The sequence below is a fragment of the Pempheris klunzingeri genome, chromosome 14, assembly GCF_042242105.1.
Source record: "Pempheris klunzingeri isolate RE-2024b chromosome 14, fPemKlu1.hap1, whole genome shotgun sequence".
In the NCBI taxonomy this organism is placed as follows: Eukaryota; Metazoa; Chordata; class Actinopteri; order Acropomatiformes; family Pempheridae; genus Pempheris; species Pempheris klunzingeri.
This window is the reverse complement of record NC_092025.1, coordinates 14,256,782-14,283,890: the sequence shown is the minus strand read 5'-3', so window position 1 is coordinate 14,283,890 and position 27,109 is coordinate 14,256,782. Positions and strand designations below refer to the sequence as shown.

Genomic DNA, 27,109 nt, shown 5'->3' with positions numbered 1-27,109 from the left:
TCTACAGATGAAAACATTAGCTTTGGTTCGTATGATGGCGTGTTTGTTCAGTCTGTTAAATGTAGAAAGGCATACAGAGTCAGGCCAAGCCTTTAATTGGTGTATATGAAGTGCTGACCAGAAATGCCTCATTTGCAATTCCCAACTGGGACACATTTTTCATATTGGCTTCGTGCTTACTGTATAATCAGCGTAAATCAAGTCTATAATGTAAAGACCTGATGACCTTTTTCAGCCTGTCCAGTCTCAACATGCTCCACTCACTGCTGCTGCAGCAGCATACCAAAGCTAATTAAGCTCATACTTCTTTTACTTTTTGCTCATCAACACCCATACTTCCTTATAGTCACGTCCTGTTTGCCTCCTTCTTACCCCAACTCCTTCCCTTCTTCCACATCTTTCTTTTAATGAAATCTTCTATGGTTCTTCTCAATATTAAATTAAGACAGTTCTCAGAAACTCCTTTGACATTTCCGTTCCATCTCGAGCTGGATTTGTTTGTCTGAATAATGAAGCAGCAGCGCACAATCTCACAATACACAAACTGATGGGAGACTCTGGAGAATGTAACTGACAAAAGTATTGATTGCAGATCAACTCTGATGCTAAGAGCACATCTTATTTTTTAGTGTTTTTTTCAGTGCTAATTGACACGGCAATGCTCACAGTGTTTATGATCACCAGGAGTGATAAAACATCACAGCTGAACTTTGTTGTCACTTATATTCTTGGCATATGCCTGAAAACCTTTACAAATAACACACAGTGAGTAAATATTTCAATTTGTTTGCTCCTTCGACAGATATGAAGCACAAGGCCGTACTGTGCACACTTGATCCTGCAGGCAATGCTCGACATGCTCAACATTTTATTAGATGCTTTATCAAACGTTTTATTGTGTGTCTGCCATCAAAATTTTAATCTCAAATTCAAAAGAATATGGAGTACAATTATTTTCTCTGTACAAGTCTAAACCTATCAGTCCGGGTCTAGTTTTCTCTCCATGTCTGCTGAGGCTTGCTGGCTTAGAGAGTGATTATGAGGTTGAATTCATTCGCGGTTAAAGACGCGTGCTCCTTAATACAACCTGAGTAAGGGCTTAGATCTATAGAGAGGGCTTAAGCGCTGAATTAATTCCCCAGTGGTAACAAGATAAGATATTCCTTTATTAGTCCCTCAGGTGGGGAATTCGCAATGTTACAGCTGCTAGTAAGCAAAAGTAAAAGAACAGCAGAAACAGAACTTCAATAAAACAATAGATAATAAACTAGTGGACAGATATACACATAAAAAGTAGGTACAGTTTAACCAAGATGATTGGTTGTGGAGTCAGAAGGACTAATAAACACAGGCAGAAGAACTGGTGCATTACCAAAATTTGATGTATAAAGAAATACAGAATAAAACAAATTATTTATAAAAGCATTGCATTTTTTTTTATTCCGAATGAGACACATTTGATTCATCTTCATCATTCATTCGGTATGCGAGCCAGCTTTCTCTCATCAATGGCAAAAAAAAAAGGCATTCAAACGACAAGTGACACATTTTTAGCTAAAGTTGTTAATCACAGAAATCCCATGAATATCAATCAACTTAAAATATCTTTAATCGTAAGTCGTATTTACTTGCCTGAACAATTTGATAAAAAGTTTTAGAATATCTGGACCCCAAGTTTTCTAGCATGATTCCCTGTATCTTAGCTGACTGTACTGCAACAGAAGATGGTTAACACTGTTCCACATGATGTCAGTCACTGTCTTTGTCTTTCTGCCTACGTCTGTCTTTCTCTCTCTGTGTCAATACTGCACTCTTGTTTCTCCTGTATATCGGCTATGAGTCCACATACAGTTTGTACACGAAGAGACGCAACCACGTACACTTCTGTGATAACTGTCAAAACACCGATACTGCCTCATTCAAAACACATACAACCACACGCACACACACACACACACACACACACACACACACAGAAAAAAAGGCGTGAGATGACTCATGGGACACAACCATGAGTGCAGGATGGCAAACCTGATTGCACAAGAACTCAACATTTGTGCGGCCGCCTACTCAAGCGTTTTGCAACCCTTTGTCCAATTAGAAACACAAGAACATCCAAACACATGCTGTACCGCTGTCTTTCATGTACAGACAAGCATTTATGCACACACGCAAATTACTTATCCTCCCCATGATAAGAGCAGAAACTTGTTTCCCACTCAGAAAAATCTCCATTTATTCACACAGTTCTTAGTTTTGAGTCAACTCTGAATCAAAGAAATGAGCAAATCAAACATCATCTTTCCATTTTCTGAAAAAATCTAATAAATGATGAGCTTTTTTTCAATAAAATTATGAAACTTGTAGAAACTGAGGACAAAAATGTTCATACAAAACTAGATATAATAAAAGGACTGTTCGAATCCTGTCTGTGTATTTGACTTCACACCTTTTCTGTACACGTGATCATGACCCTGCAACATTTTGCTGTATGTAATTTGGTCAGTAATCAATGGATGCTTGATGTCTATTTGTAATTCCTGTAATATTGTGATTGTAGAAATCACAGAAGGGCTGTGACTGCGGTAAGTCAGGTGGAGGTTGACAAGGGGCATCCTTGTCCTTTGCAATAGCATCCCCCAGTGGAGGAAGAGGTTTATAAGAGTGAACAGCTTGTGTGAAATGATGGTGGAGAACCATTTTTAAAAGGCTGCTTGGTTCAGCTCAGCCTGTACATCCCATAGAATAATCCCCTCATGATCGGCTCTTCCGAACGAGAGCTGTTGTCTCTTCAGAAACCCGGCCAGCTCAGACGGAGTGTGGACCCCTCATCCTCCAGGCCTGAGAGAAGCAGCCCTAACACGATTGGTCCAGAGGTGGGCTGGTACTGAGAAGATGCCCCTGATTGGCCCTTCACTGTGGATAACGTTGACTTTCAGAGGTAGAGTGGAGATACCGATGACACACAAACACACACACAGACCTCAGCGATGTTAAACATCTGCGTGTACGACACCATTCCAGTGTACAGTAGTGTAGCCAATGAATCACATTCAAAGTACAAGTACAATGTATACTAGTAAGGTCCTCCTCTACTTCTGTGTCAATGTGTGGGCCTTTACTCTATGTGAAATACTCATTTCCACATATTAAAAACATGGAAAATGTGTTGTGTTTTTGTTTCACATTGGTCCTAGACTCATACATGCGCACACATATTGTGAAATACAACAGACAATGTTATAACAAGGACTTGCCAAAGAAAAGAAAAAAGAGATAAACAGAAAGAAAACAACTCACTGCATCACAATCCTATGAGGCGTCTCCTCTCCTATCCAGAAAAAAAAAAAGCAATTAATCAAACCGTTTTGCCAGCTGTCTGCAGAGCCTTGATATGCTCACTTCAGTGAACACGAAGTCGATAGGTACAGGGTTATGATGTGCTTCTCATGCTGGCTGCAGGCTCCTGGCTGTGCAAAATGCCTCAGAGAGAAGTAGTTGCTTTCCACAGATATGCTGTTGAGTAGAACTATTATCAGTGTGCCCTGGTCTGTGCTCCGACTATATCCTGCTCTTACATATTGAGGCTCTGCGCGTTTTAGTGACACATTCCTCATTTTTTGGATCAAATTAGTGTCGTCTAATGCACGGCTGCTGAGCAAGTGTGAAGGGAAGTTGAATTCCTGCACACTGTCAGCACAATATTTCGGTCATGGGCATGAACTTAAACTCTAATATGGTGTATTTGCATTGGGAAACGCTAGCACGTGTCCTATCAGCATGTTTATTTGTCATTCATCTCAGTTCCTTTATCTGTAAAATACAGTATCGATTCAACACAAATGTGCAGCAAGAATAGATGCCGGGAACAGGGAATATAATTATTTCTCTTTTAATACTGCCGACGATAATGCAGCAAATGTCTCTGGATAATATGAAGGGGATGAAGTTTTTTTTTGCTCCTTGGTTTCTTACTGATAACTTAGATTGATGTGTGGCAAAGGTGCTGTACTGACACCAGAAAACACACAAACAAAAAAACTATGGCTACATTTGATGGCATACAGCAGAAGAAAACAAGCCACCACTACGAGCACTAATGCAGAACACGTGTGATAATTCTGCTTTAACCATAGAGGATGGAAAGCTTTAAGAAACGTGTATTTGATGTTGATTCAGCATCAGGCTCTTCTTCAATTAAGTGAAATGTTCAATTGCATTTTCCTTTGACTCAGTAACTTTAGATCATCTCATAAACCCGAGCTTAGGTCACTTTTTCCTGGTTCCTAGGAATGTTGCTGGTGGTGTAGGAGGTGACAGTGGGAAGACTGAATAATTGCATTTCTCTATTGACAAAAATAAAATGAATGCCCACTAAAGCTAAAGGACAGTGAAAACATAATACTTTTAGTGGTTCAAGATAAGGAAAGTTACTGCTGGTGTGACCTGTAAAGTTCACATTTACCTCCAGGTGGTGATAAAACAAAGATGGGGCATCTGAGGATTCATGAGCACTGATAAAAACCTGTTGAAGAGATCTCCGGTGTGCAGCTGAATCAGTGGTTTCTCAGTTTTTCAAATATCAACATTCTCGTATAATTGAGATTAATGTTGAAACTTAAAGAGATGTTCAAGTATCAACATAAATCTCGAGCCGACAACACTTTGCCCTGCCTGCCTTGACTTTGTCTATCTCACCTTTAGCTAAATCTTCATATTTTAGTTCTTTTGATCAGTGTTGAGCAGAGCTGCAAATTATAAGAATTCTAGCCCCAATTCTCCCACTCTCTTTTGAGTCTCATTTACATTAAAACACAGAGTTTGTCTTGTGTTTTACTTGATGCAATTTGTATTTTCACATTTACGTTTTGACACATACATGTTCCATACTTGAGTTCTTTATATTGCACAGTACTTTATATCTCTGCTACATTTCATTTCAGAGTGAAAGATATAGCTTTTTACTCCATTACAAGTATCATGTATGTACAAGCATATGTAGCACAGCCATAGTTACTTTGCAGATTAAGATTTTATTGTTTTATATTTATATTTTTCAAATCTGAAAAATATATTATTGAGCTACCCAATGGCATATAAGTATATGAAACTCGACTTCTAACTGCGACACCATTAGACACATCAATGCATCTATAACAGTCTGATCATTTCATATAACACTCTGACTCTGCCTCTCAGAGTACTTTTGATACTCTAAGTACAGTCAGCTGGTAATATTTCTGTGCTCTTATTGTGGTGGAACAATGAAAACAGCACTTTTACTTTTTAAGCATTGTTATATGTATAGTGTGGTATTAACTTTTGCTTAAGTAAAGTTTGAAAAGGTCAAAACTATAACTATAACCAGTGCATAGGACAGCACAATAGTGAGACCCTGCACCTGGGAAGTAGGTAAAATATCTCAACCCTTCTTCCACCACTTACTTACTTACCACTAACCTATTATTGAGCTTAAAATGGACTAAAATTGGCTGCGATTTGGAAACACCTCTGCTGATGGTTTTATCACCTGCTTTGATGCAGTTGCAGCACTGTGACCACTAAGTGTCGCCCGGAGACCGCTGATGGGACGCAGGGCGCACAGTGGACACCAGGTGGCTGGGATTAACAGGCTTTGGAGCCGGCAGTGGCGCTGTGTAGCTAAGCCTGCTATACTGTATGCGCACTTCTGGCCTGCACAGGCCCATACAGACACTGATCAACAGCTGAGTGCAGCCACGAGGCACCGCAACTGTTTCAGCATAGTTTCCCCCTTCTACGCCTCTCACCAGCATGATCCACCGCAATATGAAAAGTACAATCTGTTGGCCAATTCAGGGGATGTGAGGGTAAACATTCATCACTCTAACTGCGTCCCTCAATCTGCTCTTAACTGTAAGCAGCCCACATTGCATATTGCACACAGAAACAGAGGGAAATAATAATCAGCAGTGACAGCAGCTTGCAGCTGTCACGTGTTTTGGTGATTGTATAGGGCTGCCACAAGTTAGCTTTCCTGTTTTTCAGGAACAATAGCAGATGTAGTAGACGATACATCCATGATATGACTCAAGGTTGGGGGGGGGGGGGTTAGGACATCTCAACCATGGCTGCCACCATCCACTGGATCCAAATGTAACAGGAAACAGAGGCAGCATCAGTTAAGTGTGAAGAGTGATCAGGGATAGCAGGAGGCTGTGTCACCTTCAGGGCCTGTCTGGGCTTTATCAGAGCAGTGCAGAGGTCAGCTGCTGCCCTGCGTGTGCCTGTCATCCAGCCTACTTGATACCAAGGCCCAGCTCAGTAGGCCAAGGCTGACAAGAGTGCAGAGGCTGCAGAGATACACCGCACAGACGCAGACGCATCCTCGTAATGTGCAGCACAGATCAGAAACGTGCCTGTGCCACTCAGCTCATTTCTATGAGTGCTTGTGTGTGCTCAGGCTGACGGTTGGTAACCCCCGTCTGAATAAGCTCTCTCCCATGGGGGGGGAAGCTGTGTTGTTTACACCACAATGTAAAGTATGTGTGTGTGCCTTTTAAGGCTGGATTGCATTGGTTTGTACACACATGCCATATTCTTATGTCACTGGGTTTTCAAAGCACATAATCCTTCTTATATAAATGGTGTTTTTTTTTTTTTTTACCCTGGATGGGACCTAGAGAGTATGAGAGATGAAGCAGCTGTATCTAAATAAAACAGGAACAGTCAGTGATGCATGTTGGCATGCAGTGCAGACAAGAATGCTACAACTTTCAATGCACCTCCAGAAGAGCACAGAGCTGCAACAAACGGCTCGTTTGCACACAACCACAGTAGGCTAAAATACACACGATACATAAACAGTTTTGGTAATGAGTCATAGGAATGGCTTATCAAGGCCTGGGTCATTAGATGTTTCTTTGCTCTATTTAATTGTCTCCCAGCATCATAATGTCAACTCAATTTTATGTTACGGCGTAGGCTGCAATGCAAGTTAACACAAGACTCACCTCTGGAAAGAAAAATTAATGACTCTTAGACATTTACTGAGCACAGTAGTCTCAGTCATAGCTGTTAATATGCAGGCAGAAACAGACTGTCACAGGATATTTAATCATGTAGTAGGTTTTAATTGTTTGTCAGTAGCATTGTTTTTATTAATGTTCATATTCCAGCGCAGAAAACAATTTATTAATATTGATAGAGCTGCTGCTTGTCCCACTCCTTAGCTTACGAGTCTTCCAGACAAGACATATTACACAGAAAACAAAGATTTATTAAAAAAAAAAAATGTTTATTGACATCCGAAGCAATTTAAATTTCAACAATAAACAAGGCGTTTTTTTCTTATTTTTGCGATTACAGTGGTACATAAAGATCAGTAAAACTGTGATACGTCAATTCTGATAACATGACATTTAAAATAAAAACACACAGGAAAAGGAAAAAAAAAGAAAAAAAAAAAAGAGAAGAAACACTCAGATCTAACTCAGAACGTTTTTTTATGTGCTGTGCACCTCTAGCTAGGGTAAATACTGTAAGCCCACCCCTTTACACTGTACCAGGCAGGATAGTGGTCTAGGAACTATCACTGAAAAAAATAAGACTGGCAGAAAGATACAGACACGACACTTGTGTAGTGTTAACTATACAAAAAGGAGAAAAAAACTGTACAGCATAAAAACAACTGATATACACAGCCTTTTTTGTTGTTTTTTTTTTACCCCTTGGATACTAACGCATTTTCTTTCAGTAAGTGAAGTGTGTACAAGGGGGTTAAATGCTTTATAAACAAGAAAATGACCACTATATATGTCGCTCGCCCTCTACTCATCATCATCATCATCATAGTCTTCCTCCTCCTCCTCGTCATCGTCGTCCTCATCATCATCGTCATCGTCCTTCTTCTCTGCCTTGGCTGGGGCTTTTCCTGGTGCACTGCCGCCTGTTTTGCTCTTGGCGCGATATGCTGCCACATCCTGCGATGGAGGAATGAAGATATATTGAACTAGTGTTGAGACCCCACCAGTCATTTGTAATTAAAACTCACCAGGGAGAATTAACAGAGTACGACTTCCTTACCTTCTCATACTTCTCCTTCAGTTTAGCAGCCTTCTTCTCGTAGGGCTGCTTGTCCTCTGAGGTGGTGCCGTTCCACATCTCACCCAGCCTCTTGGCAACGTCTCCAATGGACAGACCAGGGCTCTCACCTTTCACCTTAGGGCGGAACTCTGAGCAAAAGATGAAGAAGGCAGATCTAGAAAAAAGAAAACAAAGAAAAAGAATGAGCTCATCATTGACACAACATAACATGCTTCATATTGTGTCTTTACAACATGAGTCAGCTGCCCTTGATTCACATTTGTTTTGTTCTGCATACAGAAGCTTTTTCTACTGCAAGAGGCTATATAATCACTGAGTGATGACTTGCAGTACTTACGGGGGTCTCTTGGGGGCATTGGGGTCCTTGTACTTCTTCTTCTTCTTGCCTCCCCTGACTGGAACATAGTTCATCATCTCCCTCTCATAGCGCGCCTTATCCTGCCTGGCCAGGTCCTCAAATTTGCCCTTCTCCTTGGCAGACATTGTCTGAAAACAGAGGTAAGTTGTTGATTGTACTGTCTGTGGCAACTGCCTTTGTATAAAAGTAGTCAGCGTATTCCTTTTTCCTCAGATTCCCTACATTTGGGATGGTGTTGCATTATCTTGTTGCGCAATGAGGGGCATCTGAGCACAAGTGCAGTCAAGAGCCCTAAAATTATCCATCAACACCCTGTACCTGAATTACCTTGATGTACACTTATGTAGAGTGTCGTATAGTCCACTCCCAGGATCAAAAGTTGGAATTTAAGAAACAAAGCTACACGTTTAAAAGATCACCCATCCATCCATCTTCTCCTACCTTCCATCGCTCAGAGCACTTCTTGGAGAACTCGGCAAAGTTAACCGAAGCCTCGGGATGTTTCTTCTTGTGCTCCTCCCGGCAGGTCTGGACAAAATAGGCATAGGAGGACATCTTGCCCCTTGGCTTGGTTGGATCTTTCCCCATCCTGGCGGCAATATCTAAAAACATGTTTCAAGTATAGATTAGCTGTGCAACTGCATAGGAATTCAAGGTTGTATTTATTTTACTGTTGTGATAAATGGCCCAAATTCTACGACCCAAGAAATTAATAAACATCATACAAGAAATCTGATCATCTTTAGTTGTTTCTGTTTTTTTTTTTTTTTTTATAATTTTTTATCATTATGAATTAATTAAGTAAATTAAGTCAATAATTATTAAATTAGGGCAGATAGGATGCATGTTTTCTCGTCTGCCATGCTCCTCGTACTACACAATGCGCACGGCTTTTATTTCCCTTCATTGACCACTAGTATTAATAGCACTACTTAGGTGACCCGCCCTCGCTGCTGTCAAACTGCACTAAGTTAGGACCCATTCACGCAGTCCGCTAAAATAAAGCCACCCAGCACAGACGGAGCTAATGCGATCAAAATGACTTTATTTATTGATGCAATCTGCACTGTGGCCTTTACATAAAACTCACTGGACCGTGGTCAACTCCCATTCTGGTGGTTTAAAAACACATCGCTACGGATTCAACACGGAAAAACACATAAAAACATCCAAAAATGTTATTTTCTTCCCTCTGGCAGCGACGCAGCGATCAATCTCACACGAAACTGCAAAAGTTCAAAAAAAGTGCAACTGCATAACATAAACCATAGCCCTCTGTGGGACTATAACAGTAGACTTGTCTTCTGACTAAACAAAAAACAAAAAAAAAACGCTCGTGTTTTTTGGAGAAAAATACCCATAAACCTCATCTGCAATAAGAACAGGCCTTCAGGAAACCCCCTATTTCATTCATGCTCGTGTTTTCAGCAGCCAAATAACTTTGACACAAAAAGGACACAAATTACACATAAAGACGTATTTATTGAAAATAGACACTTAAAACTGCAGCTTTGTGTGATTTAACACTCCTCTCCTACTTGTCTTTCTTTTCTCTTATTCTGGAAATAATTCAGCATCCACGTTTAATCTCTTTAAAACTGATAAAATTCCCGTCACATTTTCCTATTAAAATGCTACTGTAACTCCCAGTTAAGCTGCGTCGACCGAAGTAGTAATGGCGCATAGGCTTTCGTTGAGGAAAAGGAGGTCAACAACGACGGCAATATTTCTTCTTCCATTTTGTGAGAATGCCTTCTTCATGAAAGAAAGTCCCCCTCAAATGTCTCCTCCCGCCTCCCAGTTCGCTTTGCAACACGACAAATATGTCTAAAAAGCCGGCGTTCTTGACAAAATATTTCCCCGATTGATTCCTATTGCACTAGCCGGTTTGTATAGTAGTACATTGGGTCTGCACTGTGTCTATGAGCGGGCTGTGCTACTGACTTGGTTTCTATGAGCTCCTAATGGCCGCTCGTCTTCATCCACTAACATGGAGAATATGGCTCCTTCTCTTTGTGTCAGCGCACAGCCATTGCACTGCATGCAATAGAGGGCAGAGCGACCGCGGCGACCACTTCATTTCAACCCCGGATTTAAACCCTTTGCGAGCATGGGAAAAATCTCACAGGGGTGTCGTTGGAATCACGAAAGGTTGAATTTTATTTTGCCGTCGTCGCATCTTATAGTTACGGGTTTGTTTCTCGAGAAAACACGGTTAGAAAAAGTTGAAGTGAACTGCGCCTCTGTCGCTGGCTTCCCATTTGCCTCGCTGCCTTGCCTCCTATGCGAATACAGTCAGCCATTACAGTAAAGCGCAGATCGTGAGGTAATTTTTTCACCGTCTTCTCGGCCGATTTGAGCCAAACAAACAAATGAGCGTGTGCACCCCGAGCCCTTCTTTCTTTTTCTCATGTTTTTATAAATTTTAATGTTCATATCGAAACCCGCACTCTTCTCATGACAGGCGTTCAGCTTCGCAGTGCACTGCAATGCCAATGGCTAGCTAACAGCGAGTCTCCTACCATTGTCGCTAACCGTGTTGTCCGCTAGACATTCCTGAATTTTTACGCGATAACTACCGTGTGATTCGACTCCATTTTGTGAAAATGACACGACAGTAATATACAAAATTATTCGTATTTGACGAAATCACCGAATTTCGTCGAATTCACTCAAGGTTAATTTTCATTTCTTCTTTTTTTTTTCCTCCACAGAGCGTCTGGTCCACACTCCCAGGCAGGGCAATGTAACGGTACCTGCTTACCGGCTATTTTTTGTTGTTTTTTTTGACGGTTAGAAGCTATAAAATCATTTGCAAGTACCAAGACGATTCACACTCGACCACAGCAAACGCACAAGTAAGATATTTATAAATGTTATCGTCATTCTCATCGTTAGGAACACTTAATATTTTCGTGTGTGATACTTACCGAGGGACTCTCGCTGGATCTCAACGCTCTGCAATGGCTGTGTGTGAGGGAACACAGGCGATACGCAGTGTCTTCACTCCTCGGCTCTCTAACATTACTCTCGGCGGGGCTCGCACGCCATTGGCTGGCGCCCAGTCTGCCGCCGCTCTGATTGGCCGGAGGCTTTTCATTGTCCTAATAGAAGAAGAGCTCCCATTGGCTGCCTTTTGTGAAACGTCACTGAAGTTTTGTGAGGCGCGTGGATACAAAAACATTTCCGTGTAAGCATGCCGGAGCTGGTAGTAGTGTAGTGTGTTTGCCATAGTATTGAATTCACTACGTTGAGCTCAGTGTACAGTAGGCAAGTTTAAATGAATGAGACTACGTGGAGCGCTTGCAGCCGGCGGACGAGGCGGCTGCAAACTGTTGTGCGATGGCACTGGACGGGCTGTCCTCCTCTTCATAAGCCACCTCCATTGTGCATTCTCCTCAATACACGTGAGCTTATTTGCAAATTATGACTTTGAAAATGCATAGGGAGGACGTCGCGTGTTCACGTGTAAAAGTGCGAGGACCCGCTTGCTCGCCCGTACATGGTATTTACGCGCTGGATATGACATTTTTAAAGGATTTGGCTGTGAGTTGGAGTGAAAACACACTAACAATGCACTTAATGGCGTGCCTGTTAATTACTGTGTAAGCCGCGATTTTCATTTTGAGCCCCCTATTAAGAAAAAGTCACTTCGCTGACCAAACCACGCAATGTTCTCTTAGTCTTTCCGACAAGTAAATATAATAGTCACTTTTAGCAAGTAGTTAGTCAGTTCTATGGCTATGTTTACTCATGAGCCTGCAGTCCCTGTTAAGACAATGATGCAGCCACAAAGGTAAAATGATGGTAAATGCATCAAATAGCTATACTATAGCCCTCGAGATTGATCAGTTTTAGTTATCTCAGCACATTAATTTTTTTTTGCCTCATTTTTATAGGCTTCTTATCCAGTAAGTGATTGTGAGACGAAAGTGTGCTCATCCCCAATTAAAGCACAAACTCAAGGAGATCAGAGAGCTGCTGTTCATTTTAAGTCAAAGTTGGTTGATGAAGCGGTTTATAGTCAAGGGATGAACGTGGCACTAATGTAGGTCTACAGGAAATATGTTTTCACATGGAGAGTAAAGTGTTGCTTGTAAGGCTTTTGTTTTGTGCTAATTTATTTCCACAGCTCCCATAGACACAGCATGTCTGTATGACAGCCTCTCAGCTGTTGGACTTTGACTTTGAACCCCAGACTCATTGTTCTGTGCTCATTGTTATCATGGTTAAAGTCCTAAATAACAGTATACCTAAAGTGGAAATGGATAATAGTGAGGAACCCATTACTTTTAATTTGACCCACTGTTGCTGGCCATATTTTGTTAACATATCAGTGCCTTTAAAGAAGTTCATAGATTTTTTTTTTTTAAGTTTAAATTACAAGTCATGTCAGACCAGATTCATAACTAATATTTTATTTGTGCAAACAATATCCTCCTCCTCCTCCTATTACTACTACTACTACCACCATCATGCCTGCTACTAATGATAATAATTATTTCAGATTATGATATACAGAATATATGATACATGACATTTCCACAGTTTCCACCCTTTTTTTTCCTCTCATATGTATCTGATACAAATGCAGTGCCACAATGTAAAGCCACATTTTGATGTGCTTCTTTTATACAGTTGAAATATATATCTCATTAGCTCTGTTATGTCAAGAGGTCATGTGATTGTGTGTTTGTTTCTTTGGTCAAAGACCGATCTTTAACACAAAGGTTACATAAGCATGACATTTGCTGTGCACTTTCATGCTGTGGTCATCAAAATGGGTTTGATGACCCTGTGACTTTGCCGTAGTGCCAATATCAGACAAAGATTATAATTTATTCAATGTCTGTATCTCCCATAAACTGTGTTTTTATGGTAGCTTCTGACCTGTAACATAAACACACTAGACCTGCTGTGCACCTGTATTCTTGAACATAACTAAGTTTTCAACCTGTGAATCATAGAAGTGTTGTGCACATATGTTTCTGTTCAGATTCACATTTCTTGTAGTTAGAATAGAGGTTTTTGTGACCTAGTGACCTGAGCTCTGGCGCCACCATAGGCAAAATCGTCACACATTAACAGAAGAAATGGGCATCATTAGCCTGCTAAAATTTCAGGACAATGATTTCAGACTTTGAAGGGGCTCTCCTCAAGATGACTTGCTTTGCCTTAACTGGAAGTATGGAAATTATCTGACTTTAAGGGATTGTCTGTGTGTTTAAATGTGGTGGTGGGGGGTGGGGTGATAAGCTCATGATGATGTTCCTGTTAATTATGTTTTGTGAAATGTAGTCATATGTCCACTGAAGACAATATTATAATTATACATTCCTAAAAATGATTAATTGCTTCTATATGCAGCTATGGGGGATATTGTCATCTAATAAATATGTTTCTGCTTAGCAGCTAATAAAGAAACAAAGAAAAATGGCTGACACAGAGTTTATTCTTATCCTTGAATTAAAAATGGGAAGGGTGAGCTGATTCCAAATGCCAATCACAACCCAGACTCAGGCCACATGTCTGCCTGTGATGCTGCCTGTCCGTGTCTCATTTTGCATCAGGATATGCCACAGCAGAAAGCTATAGCCTGTTCATGAGGCTAGGAGGCGGCCGGTTTATGCATTCTAATGAGCGCTCCCTGGGAAAAATATGCAAATTCATTTTGTCATCAAGAGGAAAATAGAGGACAGGAGAGCAGCAGATACAGGAGGGGCTTAAGGGAGGAGGGCACATGCAAGAGGCGGGATTGGGTGGAGGGGGGGATCTGTGTGTGCACTTCTGTGAATGTGTGTGTGTGTGTGTGTGTGTGTGGGGTTGGGGGGGATACAAGAGCGGGAGGTGTGAGAGCTGGGCTGTATTATAGAACCAGAGTGAGAGACATATGTGTCCTCCATCCCACCCCCATCCAACCAACTCCACCCATCCCAAAAAGCCACATACAGTAGATCTGCAAAAACAAACAAATAAAGAATAAATTGTCAGCCTTATTAAAATAAACAAAACCGAATGAGAGAGAAATTTATAAAGGATACTATTTCAAAATGCAAGTGTCTCAGGTGGCTTACTGCTGCAAGTGTATCTGAAATATGAGAACAGAAAATTAGGCCCATCAGTTTTAATTTTGATAACCATTTGAGTCATATAGTGTCAAATAAAAAATTTGCTACAGCTTCACAAATGTAAACGGTGGCTTGCTCCTCTGTTTCATATCAATCTAAAATCTCAGTTCAGCTGATTCTGATTAATTTAGACTAAATCAGTTTAAAACCACAGTTGGGCCTCATGATTAGTACTCAGCGTTATTAATGTGATCTATTATTAATGATCATCTAATTAACATACTTCTAATACTACTGATAATAGTAATGATAATAATAGTTTTTAAAAAATGTGAAAATTAGAATTGAAATTGAACATGTCTCAGCCTACTTTGAAGCTATTTATGTATTTCACTTTTAAAAACATGGCACTCGGGGTTTATATTTCCATTCTAAAAGCAATGGCTTTGTGTACAATTAATATGATTAATAATAAGATTTACTTAGATCAATCACAATTAAGTAATAATAATATTAATAGTAATTACAATAATTTTAAAAAAGTGATCAAACTCATCTTTAAACAGTCGTTCATTTACTTGCACTGATGAGTTCTGATTTAATAGGTAGTGCCACTCAACCCCACAGTGCCCACAGTACCAACATGAACAATAACTTGAACGCTGGCTTTTGCAGTTCCCTTGAACTACCAAGTGGGGGCCAGCGGAACCATAGTTGTCCGACAGGTGAGGGGAAGACAAAGGCCGCTGCACAACAGCCGGCGAGCGGAAAAAGAACGTTTCTCACACGAACTGGCAAAACGATGCACATGGACTCACTCTTCAGGCAGGGGTGAATAAAAACAGCTCTGTGCCGATGGATATCGCCGTTCAACACCGTGTTGTGGAGTTAAATTTAAATTTGGTGCCGGTAAGTAAAATTTTTATTCATGAAAAGTGAAAATAAGACTCGGTAGCGACTGAAATGAATGCCCGGCTACAGGCTAATGTGCTAGCATGCTAACCGCCAAATGTGTAGAGACACATAGTGTAGTTACTTTATGTAGGCTTGTTAATGTGGTGTATCTGAACAGTAAGTTTGATTTGTCTCAAAATAAGTCTTTATGGTCTTAGCTACATAGCTGCTAGCTGAGAACTAACAGGCATTATGCATTAGCCGACATAATTTGCACCTAAATGGAATTAAGCTGAGTGTCATGTATTTGTCTTTGTACGTGCTTCACTCATATATATATATTTAGCCTTTACTTTCCAGTGTCTCACAATAGATCATGCTAATCCTAACAAAGCGTTTTATTAAGTGTTTTGCCCTCTTTGATATTTACATGCATAGACTGCTGTTCTTCAGCACAGGTGGCAGAGTATGCTTCAGCTGGCCTGGTGGTCCCACGTGTGTTCAACATTTAACGTGCCATACTGTTGATTTTTGCAAATGAAGGTTATATTATATTTGGAGTTAAACAGTTGGCAAATATGGAGGAAGTGTTGTATGTTTTACAGAAATTTAAATGATATGCTTTTCTAAATGAATTTACACGGATACCGTGATTTTAACAATTGACAGATTAAGATATTTTATTACATGGGTGCCAAAATCCTGTAAACCCAATATAACATTGTTTTGCAACATTGCCTACAAATAACCAGAGGTCTTAAAGGAAATGAATCACCATGTAAACAAGAAAGAAACATCCTGGTTGACAAACTTCTAGTGTCTCATAGTTTCTGTAATCTTATGATCCATGTAGGTGTTGAGTAACATGCCCTTTGTGGTGCTGTATTTTCTTCTCAGCTCCTTTTGGAGGGGAGCCAGGTTGCAGTGACATGGTAATATTTTTTGAATGGCACCGGACAACTATGGACCAGAGGAGCAGCAGTGGTTTGCCAATGACTGGTGAAGACACTGGTTTGGGGGTTTTGGCCTCACCAATGTTGGGGTATTTGGGAAAAGTCAGTAGAGCTCATGTTTTCCTCTCAATAATGTCACTTGCGCAAAGCTGAATTACATTTGAAAAATACTGTGTTTTGGCAGTACCAGTCCAAATTAAAAACAAATGGAAATCTTTGGTAGTAAAAGGCGAAAGTTTTTGGTAAACTACAAACTTATAATGATGTGTGGAGTCAAAGACATAAACATATACACACTGAGTTGCCAGATCATTAGGTACACCTATCTAAAACCAATGTACAGCTCTGCAATAAATCCTCCCTCCATGAAGGGAATAATGTCCAGTTTTTGTTGAAACTGTCTCAGAGAGATGTAGATTTAACTGTGTGGTCATTTTGGAGAATGTAGTTTATGCTGCTGTTGGACTGTTCTGTGTTAAACCAGCAGGTCTTTCTGTTCTCATCCTCTTTTTAATCAATGCAGGTAGGTCTAATAAACTGCATCCTCCAAAATGACTGTACAATTGAATCAATACCTCTAAAACAGTTTTTCAATAAAAATATTAACGATGAGAGCACTTATTGCAGGGCTGTTGTATTAGACGCATTAGTTTTAGCTTGGTGTGCTTAATAAACTGACAACTGTGCATGTATGTAAACTGTGTACTACATAGAATAATGTATTTATTTTTTGTATGTATTTGACTTACTGATACAGATTAAATTCTACTTCACATGTGCCATTCAGCCTCACTAAACTGTCACTCATACTGATGTTGACGTTCAGAAATCCGAGCCCAAAGTTTGAAACAAAAAAGCAAACATTAAAACCTTCATCAACTCTTGCTCACACTTGTATGCTCCACTTCTGTAAGGTAAATCAAGTAATACCTCAATTTTCTTGTTACTCTTATGCATTTGAACAAACAAGTATTTAAATGCGTATTTATAATAAACTGGCAGAGGGATGAAAGATGCTGAAATATGGCAGTGAAGTTGGTTAAAAATATCAAATGATTTGTGTGTTTTGATCAGTGTGTTATCTTAAGTTTACATGTGAAATAGTGAAACAACTCACCCTTTTGTGAGGACATCTGTTGGCTTCATTAATATCACATTTCTTTTTTTTTTTAAGGTTCAGGAAAGAGCTGGGTCACTGGATTATTGTCCCTGGTGTGCTTCAAAGGGCTCAACCTATGCTCTGCGCTCGTACCGCATCAACCTCCATGAGTCAATCACCCTCTGCACAAACCCACAGGTAAGTCAAACACACACACCGACACACACACATTCAACTGAACAGCCATGTTCCATGTCTTTTTGCTTGCTGTTGTTAACCTTTCCTTATCCATTCCCACATAGTGCCTTTTCCCTCTGGTCAGCCGGTCCTTGGAGGATATTTTGGCTAGCTTGGAGCCTGTGGAGCCCACTGTTGGCAATAAAAGAAAAAATGCCCTTGCACTGGAAAATGAAGAGTTGATTAAACCCGCACACAAACGCCTGCGATCAAGTGAACTTGACTGTCTCGGGCCACGACGTATTACTGACTCACTAGCCAGCCAAGCAGAGCAAGACGCTGTAAACATTGTCAGTAATGGCCAACATGCAGCACCCAGGACAGACGGTGAAAACGTTAATGGATACCACTGGGATTCCTCAGTTGCAAAGACAACAGAATGCAAATCCCTACAAGATGCAGATGACATACTGGATAAGGAACCTGAGAATGGTGCCTGTGCAGATGGTTCAGCTCCTCCTACATGCTCGGCTTTAGCAGGAAACCACAAACCACCGACTGAAGGTATCACCACATGTAAGGACACAGGAGGCATTAAGTCAGAAACTGAGAATTTGTCCTCGACCAAGATAACTATGTCGGAGGAGCTTGTACCTGTTCCGAATCAGCTTTTCTGGAGGAACAGCAACAACCTGTGTTGGCTGGACTCGCTGCTTGTTGCATTGGTAAACTGTAAGAGCTTGACAAAGAATATACCTAAAGATGAGCCTCAGCAGTCGCCTGTCTGGCAACTGATGAAAGGGTATGAAGACATTTGTGCTGCCATCCAAGTCCATCAGCAGACTGGCAGTGGTAAGTTAAACAGACGTCCGTACCGTTATTTCAGCACGGTTAGACCACTGGCTTTTGGACACGTAGTGTACAGTGTACTTTTCATGCTGATGTTTCTAGTTGAGGGTGTAGATTCTTGAGAGACCCAGGTGGCATAGTTACACATTTATGCATCATAATATCATTACTTATATAGTGTATATTATGTAATGTAATTTGAATAGTTAATTAGTTAAATACCCAAAATACACAACAAAATAGAATAGGGCCTTTAAGAAAACAGGAACTCAGTTAAATCTTTCTGACTGTAAATTAAAACATTTGACATTGACATTATGATGGGGTTTTGCCATTTGAACAGTAAAATCCATTATTTGTACTTACATCATGACTACATTACATTAAGTCTCTTAAATACAGGTAAATTATTTTGTTTACCAAAGATATTTTTTAAATTTGGCCATGAAATTAAATCAACTTAATCTTGAAAACATCACTGTCTGAGCATATTCACTCTTAATAAACTCTAACAACTACTGAAGTATGGGAACAGGTGAAACATTGTGGAGCACAGTGTAGAACAAAATAGCAGCAGTAACAACAACGCAGGAACATGCATAACATGGGACTCATGTTCATGAAGGTATTTTCCCAGTGCATGCTGGGAGGCTTCCCAACACACCCAGTTTGTGAAACTGCAATCACATTATCGGCACTCAGCCAGTCGTTCGTGGTTGTAGCTCTATACCTTTAGCTGTTATTTCAAAATAAGAGCACGTGTTACTTAAGATAACGTCATCCTGGCTCAACAAATCAGTGCTCAATCTGTTTTTGAAGAACTAAATTAGCTGAAAGATACTTAACAAGGTCATTTTCGCCTGATAGAATGGAACTCTGTGCTGTTAAACACTGAAGTATTTAATTAAAAAAAAGCACAGCAATATGACTTAACCCCATTGTATTAGGATGGTGGCACACGCTTGAGTGGTGGATTCATCAAAAACATGTGCACATTAAACCAACATGAACTGCATTGCCGGATACCACAAGGGACTCATTGTGTTTTTGTGTGAAGTGAGCCTTTAACTGTGACACGTTTGCATGAAATGAAAATATTTTGGATTTTTAATGGTATCTGACTGTATATATAATACTGCATTTCACGGTCCTTCACTGGTGTTATATTATTTTTGTGGTGTGTGTATAATGCCATGCTTTCGTACACAGGTCACTAACCTGAAGTTGTTTCTGTCTAGATGACGTTGTGAGGGTGTCAAATCATGTCCTGGAGAAGGCCAACGCCGACCTAAACAGTCTCCAGATGTCCGTCTTCAAACTGCTGCAGCCCAAGCTGCAATGCAAACTGGGTAAGCTCAGTCACCGAAGACACAGCCCTCATCAGCCAGACTAAAATGAATTCACAATGGTTTTTGACATTCTTGAGTAGTGCCTTTTTACCTTGACCCCCTGTACTGAGATGCTGTTTAAGACCTGTAAACTGTAGATGTTTGATCTTTGTACCAGTTCAAACTATTGTCGGCCTAAAAGTGTTGTAAGCAAATCTAAGTGTTGCTGTCGGCTCAGAAATGATAAATTAATAGAGAAATTAATTCTAAATGGATATGTGTCACACCTGAGGTTTATTCTCAGTGTGTCTTATTTAAAATATAATTTTATTATATATGACGATAAGACAAGTGAAGAAATTTGATTGAGGTTCTTTTTGTTCCTTTTGAGGTGCGAGAACGGCAGGTTCTCACATAGCCATAGAGAAGTTGATAGATATAAAGTAGTTAATAGACATAAAGAAATAAAATGTCTCTTTAAACCGTACCAGCACTGATGGGAAACCAGTGCTAGATCAGGAACAATATGCAAATTGTGCCAAGTGACTGTCTGAGCGAATGCTTTTCAAACTCAACAACACAACGCTCCCAGGGCCCCTCCAGCCCTCTCTTCATGAATATTAAGTTTCATGTAGACGAATGCCACTTTTTTTTTTTTTTTTTTTTGCCAAACAAATTAGAGCGACAAAAATAAATATATAAAGGAGTAGTCTGTCTTGTTTTTGCAAGTTGCCTCTGCAAATTGTAATCACATAGTTTACGCGCAATGTAAACAGCGCTCCATGTAAGATTTTAAAATGTGTTTAATTGCCTTGAATGTTTGGGGGGGGGGTTCCCAACCTTGATGTAATGTGCTTAAGCTCTGTGGCATCTCATTTGCTGCTGTACTGAGCTACAAATCCCTGTTTAGTAACCCAGGTGAGAGTGAAGTCTTGACATTTCAAAGCAACCATTATGATCTGATAACAACAGAAAGTGACACGTTTGGACATGTAAACCTTGGATTTTGCTCTGCTTGTTGCAGCCAAATCTTTATATTATATGAAACCGGGGAAGCTTTCTCAGTGGTTGTTACTCTTTGGATACTGAAAATAGAAAAGGAGGCAGAGCTAGTGAGTTTAGATACAGGCAGGAGAGAGACTAATTTAAAAAGTACTTTTAAGCTTGCACGCATGTGAACTTTTAAAATGTAGCTCACATCTCATCCATAGATTAAACTGAGTGTAACACAGCATCTGTCAACATTCCTACAAGTGACGATGCTCTAACTACCGCATGTTTGTGCCTTTCAGGTGAGAAGGAAAGCCCAGTGTTTGCCATACCGCTTCTGCTTATGATGGACTCGTGGGTGGAGCCTCTCTTTCAGTCGACCTTTCACTGGGAGTTCAAGTGCAGTGAATGCAAAACTGCCACAAGAGAAAGGTAAGCTGTGAATTACATGATAACCATGTTACATACCAAAGTATTTTGAACTTGATTCCTTTAAAACCTTTTGTTTTTTTCTAAACTTGAAAGCACAGGCAAAGTAATTGTGATGAAAGTAATCATGCTGGGAAGAAATACATCGCTCATTGTAGGAATTGGATGAGGCCCCATTCCGTATGTGGTTTTTTTTTGGTTTTTTTTTGGAAAAGGAAATATATAAAGTAATGAATACTTGAACACAAGCTTAAGAGGCATTTTTCCTTTAACCTTTTTTACACAGTTGTCTCATTTATCCACAAGTAACTGAAAAGGGGATTGTCTCGATTGATCCCTAGTGATGGCTTCAAAACTCACCTCATTAAGTTTTGATAATTAGCGACACGTAAAGACATTTTGAACCTGCACAGAATTGCAGGGAGAGGTTTTATATCCAGGATTTTGCTTGTAGAATAAATAGTCTTTTCACGGTAACAGTGCATGGTCGTGTCTTGATAATATGATATAAAATCATGCAACCACAAGTCAATCTGTTGTGGTGTGGAGGCCGCAATTAACAAAAGTTTCACTTAATTAATTAGTCTGTCGGTTATTTTTAGAATTAATTGATTCAGAGACCATGAAATGCAGGACTGAAGTGAAAAATGCACATCACGTTACCCTGGAGCTCACGGTGACATCTTCAGTTTGTTTTGTCTGACCAAAACAAAGATACTGAATTTACAATGATAGGAAAAAAAACAGAAAAGCAAACCCTCAGAACTTGGAACAAGTGCAGGCTTTCTTATTAAATGCTCAATTTAATTTAACTGAATTTTCTGTTAAATTGATTAAGGGCCTGAACGATTTAGCTCTAAGCTGGTGGATGGCTGAGACTGATGGTTTGGGAGTTGCATTGTGTCTCTGAAAGGCAGATAACTTAAATCGTCTGTCTTATTAGGAACAGTTCACCACACCACATAATTGAATGCTTACTAGACCACTTATTACCGCAACCTTTTGTGTTAAGTGTTATTACAAATACTATATATCCTACTAGATATCCCATGTGATACAAGTAATATTTAGTGAACATATAAGTCTAAATATAAGACAGAAAAGCATTATTTAATACAGACACAATTGTGTAACCTCCTTTTGAAAATATTATTTTGTGACACTATAAGTACTTAAATGAATTTCATGCTTTACTTTTCAGGGTTACGAAAACTCTCCCCACCTTCACTAATATTTTGCCTGATTGGCGCCCACTTCGCGCAGTCCACTTGGCCCCGTGTAATGTGTGCTGCAAGAAGAACCAGAGGAGGACTATGATGCTGGAGAGGTACAAAGTCAATATTATGACCACTTTATGTGGTTTGGTTTTAGTCCAAATTTGCTTGGAATCAGACTATTTGCAAAGTAATCACACCCATCATCCCCTCTGGAAATGATTGTTGTTGAGGCACGGAGTAAACTTGTCACCATCAGCAAAGGATGTATTAGCCTTTGCATAATAAATTATTATATAGGGTCTTAATTGTCTAAACCACGTTTATTGCCAAGTCCAACTAAAATCTGCAGGTTAGCAGAACCATAAAAACTTCTGTACAGGACACAGTGCCTCAGCAGCTACACCACACATTAACAAATTAACTTTAATTGTCTCGCTCCAGATGTTGAGCCAAACACACTCTGTCTTAAAGTGGCAGTAACTGATTGCCATAGCAAATGAAAATTACTAATTCATCATAACTCGACGCATACATCGTCTGCAAATTTACAGATTTGTCCGCAATCGAACATTAATGTAACCTCCTTATAGTAGAGCATATTCTGATAACAATTCTGTACATCAGCCAGAGTGAGTACAAAAAAAAAGTCAAAGTTTGGCTTATTTTACACACAGGTTTTTTTTCTTTACAAAGCAATACAGTAGCTTTAAGGAAACCATGTCTTACATTATTTCAGGAAGGTCCTACTAAGGCCTTCACCTGTCCACTCATTTAACCAGACTTTTGCTTTGTTTTTGTTCAGCGTGCCTCCAGTGTTTGGGCTGCATTTTGTCGAGGGGCTTCCTGACAATGACATCAGAATCTACGCCTTCGACTTTAAGGGGAAACGCTACTCCGTCACCACTGTCATACAGTACAACCATCAACTTAAGCACTTTGTCACCTGGATTTGTAATTCTGATGGTAAGTATCTTAAGACTGATTCTGTTGTGGTTTTATTACTTTTTCCCACTGATATGACATGTAAACAATCTCTTTACCACTGATGCTGAGATGGTCGGTCAGTCAGCTTGCAATGGCAGCCTGGTGTGCATGTGAGAGATCAATTTTAAAATATGTTTAGCGAATAGCTTATTTAGTCCTGAGAGGATGTCTGTTTATGTTTTTCACGAGTAGCTGAAGTCAGACTCGTTTGTGCTTCTTTGTGTTAATCAGTAAGCTACAATTGCACTTGGTGTGAAACCACACTTTAGCTCATGTTGAGTCACATGAAGGTTGATATTTTTATTCCTCCACATCGTAGTTTGCCAACAGCACATTCTGCTGGACAATTCATGCAGTGTTAAACTGCTGAAGACTCCGGCCTTTTAGTGCCTGTTTCATTGTCATTTATCAAGAATTTGTGGCTTATCAGCTAAAATATGATCAATATTTGATTATTTCTATCTGCATGATGTCATTGCAATTTTTATGTTCTTTTGCGCTTGCTATCATGGCAATAATGTTCCTAGTTAGTCTTAGTGAGGCCTTTTTTTAGTTGAACTCTTAATAATATTGTGGATTTGTAAAATAAAACCATTAGGTTTTAATTATGAATCGATAACTGATCATGCATGGCTGCATGCCATGTGTGTTTTTTTTTTTTTGGGCTGTAACAGTTTTTTTTGTACCTGCTCCTCCCTAGGATCATGGCGGGAATATGACGACTTGAAACATCAGCACTGTAAGACTCATCAGAAGCTCCCGGTCCCCGCTCAGGAGATGCACGTTGTCTTCTGGGAGGTGGAGGCGGATAAAGAGCTTCCTCCCTGTTCTCCCTCCAGCACCTTTGCTGAATCTCCCCTGTCTAAAAATGAGAGGAACCCCAGTCTAGACAGAGACGTAATAGCAGAGAAACTGTCGGCATGCACACCAGATCAGTCTCTTGTCCTGTCTCACAACGACACAGACATCATCTGTGCACTCTCAGCATCTGTTGACAGCAGCAACATCATGGACACGACGGTCACCGCTGATGTGTCGATAGGTTCCACAACACTGCTCGACACCTTCGAGGGCCTAAGCCACAATGACATCATTACACTGACTCTGGTGGAATTAAAAGCTGATTCTGAAACGCAGCCTTTGAACGACAGCAGCCAAACTCAGGATTTGAGTGTTCCCAGCAGGAATGAAATACTTGACTCTACACCAGATAGCTCCTCTGCTGTAACAGATAGTGAAATGAAAATGTCCCACAGCCCTGATGCTGAGCTCCCCATCACCTCCAACTCATCTGAATCTGAGGATGGCTCTTCCAGTGATCCAACATTTGTACCTGGTGCCAGGAGAGGACAAAGGGGAGTGAGAGGAACTGGCAGAGGCAAACCTGGCAGCAGACAAGCGGGTAAAAGGGCGGCCTCGTCCAAAGAAGCTCCACATATTTCACCACCTGCACCTTCGAAGCCTTCCAAAGTAATCAGTAAAAAAGTGGTGGGTGCTGCTGCTCAGGATAACCCACCGCCTGTTGAAATGACCCAGCGAGTGTCCCCCGTCTCCTCCACCAACACCTCACCCAAGTCCACAAGTGAGAGAAGTCCCACAATGCCGCCAAAACTAGATCAAAATGCCCGCTGGTCCTTCCTGCTCAGCAAACACCCACTACACCAAGTTAACAGTTCAATTGCTAAACTTCCCTCGACCCCGGCCACACAATTAGTGAAGTGCACTCCTCCGGCTCACTCTACCCCCAACCCTGTCAGGAGGCAGCAGACTCCAGGAGGACTCCTCCCCAAACCGCTGCTGAAGACAGAGGAGAGCGGGGGGCTCCCGCTAAAAGCTGCAGAAATGTACGGTGCGTTTGGTGCAAAGAGCTCAAACACCCCTAATCCTCCCCCATCCACTGCACCTCTCGGTGGCAAATCAAAGCTGTTTCCACCCACAACCTCTAACCACCTGAAATCGCTAACGAACACCACAGTGGTGTCTGTTACATCTCATCCTATCCCCGGAGCAAAGGCGCTCCCTGAAGTATCCTCCTCGAAGAAACATAGCAGCCAGTCCTCAAAGACTCCTCCAGGTCTCAGCGAGACTGACGCTCTCAGGTACAAGCTGATAAAGAAACTGAAGGCAAAGAAGAAGAAGCTCGCTAAGCTCAATCAAATGTTGGGTCAACAGGGGGGAGCCAACCTCCGACCGGACAGCACTGACCTTGGCTCTCCTAACACCGTTACCTCCAGTACGTATGACGGCTCCGTCTGCGACGACTTCCTCTCTGACCTGCTCTCACCGGCAACGACGGCCAGCAACCTTTCACCAGACAGCACCGGCTTCCTTGAGATGCTCGCCAATGGGCAAGATGGAGGTGACCAGTTGGACGGCGGGGTCGGTGCTGCCGGTGCAGCGTCACAGATGAAGACTTGCGTGAACGAGCCCAACAATGAAAACTTCCTGGATGATTTTCTGTCGCAGGCTGTGGCTCAGAGACCTACTGAGATGGAGGCCGAGGCGCTCAGTGCACTTGAACTTTTCATTTGACGCCGTGAGGGCAGATGTTGTCTTCAAGCTCCAAGCACAGATAACATTAACCTTAACTTGGTGTCATGAGAAAATTATGCAAAATTGGCTCGTTTAATGATCTACAATACATTCACATTTATGTGAAGACACATTTAGCAAGTTTAAGGTAGTGAAGTCTCTTCATGTATTTATGTTGCAATCAATTCAGATGGGTTCATTAACTTTGTATGTAGGTTAAGTGTTGGAGTTGGTATGTTGAACCATAGATAAAGTTTTTTCTGCAAGTTTGGCACTTTGTAGTGTACATAGTGTATGTAACTGGGTTGTATGAAGCCATCATGTTTGCCCTATTCTGTTATTTCGAAAAATTACTTAAAATTTCATGAAACTTTTTTTGTATTTTAATAAATGCTTTAGATGACTAGTGTTTGTCATACAAAATGTCAGAGTCATCATGAAATCTGAGAAAACGTGTTCACCCCCATCTAGATTCCTCGTGGGGTATTACAATATTTAGATTTTCAGATTTCTTCCAAATATTAAAGTCCCTGTGAATACTTGTCTAAAGTCGCTCATGTCCCTAGTTTGAATCGCTATATTGAACATATTACACATTTTCACTAATCTTAAAAGTTAAAATACAGTTGAAAATAACATGAAGTAAAACTAACATGGGTTGACCTTTAATTGGATGTCCTTAGTCCACATTATCTCCTTCAATGTCTTTACACATAAAGTCACATACAGTGCAACCACTGTAGTTTGACTTGTTTGGCCTTAATCATGCTATTCATGAATCCATATGGCCTTCATAGATGAGCTAATAAAATAATATAAACCTTTGTTAGAGAAAGAAAAAGAACAGCTTCATAAAATGATATACCAGAGCAGATAAGGATAAAATTAGGTGAACTGAGAGGAGTGATTAAAAGCAAAGTCAGCAAGTCTAGTATATTTAAACAGAGTAGACCATACAAGTAGGTAATGATGATTTTTATACTATAAAAGTGCTGTGTAACACAGTGTAGTACAGCATTATAACAGAATATCAAATAATGATATAAGTATGGCACCACAGACATCTGACTTTGTATGTAAATCAGCCCAGTCTGTCTCCACAGGCCTCGATGAGACATCTAGTGGTCTTTGCGTGAAAGTGGCCGT

The 27,109-nt window shown here is 40.5% G+C and overlaps 2 protein-coding genes across 2 annotated transcripts; one reads left to right on the top strand and one right to left on the bottom strand.

The window, feature by feature from the left end:
- Positions 1 to 7,091: 7,091 nt before the first annotated feature.
- On the bottom strand, positions 7,092 to 11,458 carry hmgb1a (high mobility group box 1a). Its single transcript, XM_070844284.1, has 5 exons — positions 11,374 to 11,458; positions 8,885 to 9,045; positions 8,423 to 8,571; positions 8,065 to 8,239; positions 7,092 to 7,961 (listed from the first exon to the last, which is right to left on the bottom strand). The coding sequence occupies exons 2-5, from the start codon at positions 9,029 to 9,031 to the stop codon at positions 7,809 to 7,811; spliced, it is 624 nt and encodes a 207-aa protein (XP_070700385.1). The 5' UTR covers positions 9,032 to 9,045; positions 11,374 to 11,458; the 3' UTR covers positions 7,092 to 7,808.
- Positions 11,459 to 15,282: 3,824 nt separating this feature from the next.
- Positions 15,283 to 26,508, top strand: uspl1 (ubiquitin specific peptidase like 1). The gene is made up of 9 exons (XM_070844286.1): positions 15,283 to 15,420; positions 16,303 to 16,460; positions 17,533 to 17,655; positions 17,760 to 18,486; positions 19,722 to 19,832; positions 21,104 to 21,233; positions 22,432 to 22,557; positions 23,250 to 23,410; positions 24,132 to 26,508. The coding sequence occupies exons 2-9, from the start codon at positions 16,335 to 16,337 to the stop codon at positions 25,961 to 25,963; spliced, it is 3,336 nt and encodes a 1,111-aa protein (XP_070700387.1). The 5' UTR covers positions 15,283 to 15,420; positions 16,303 to 16,334; the 3' UTR covers positions 25,964 to 26,508.
- Positions 26,509 to 27,109: the final 601 nt, after the last annotated feature.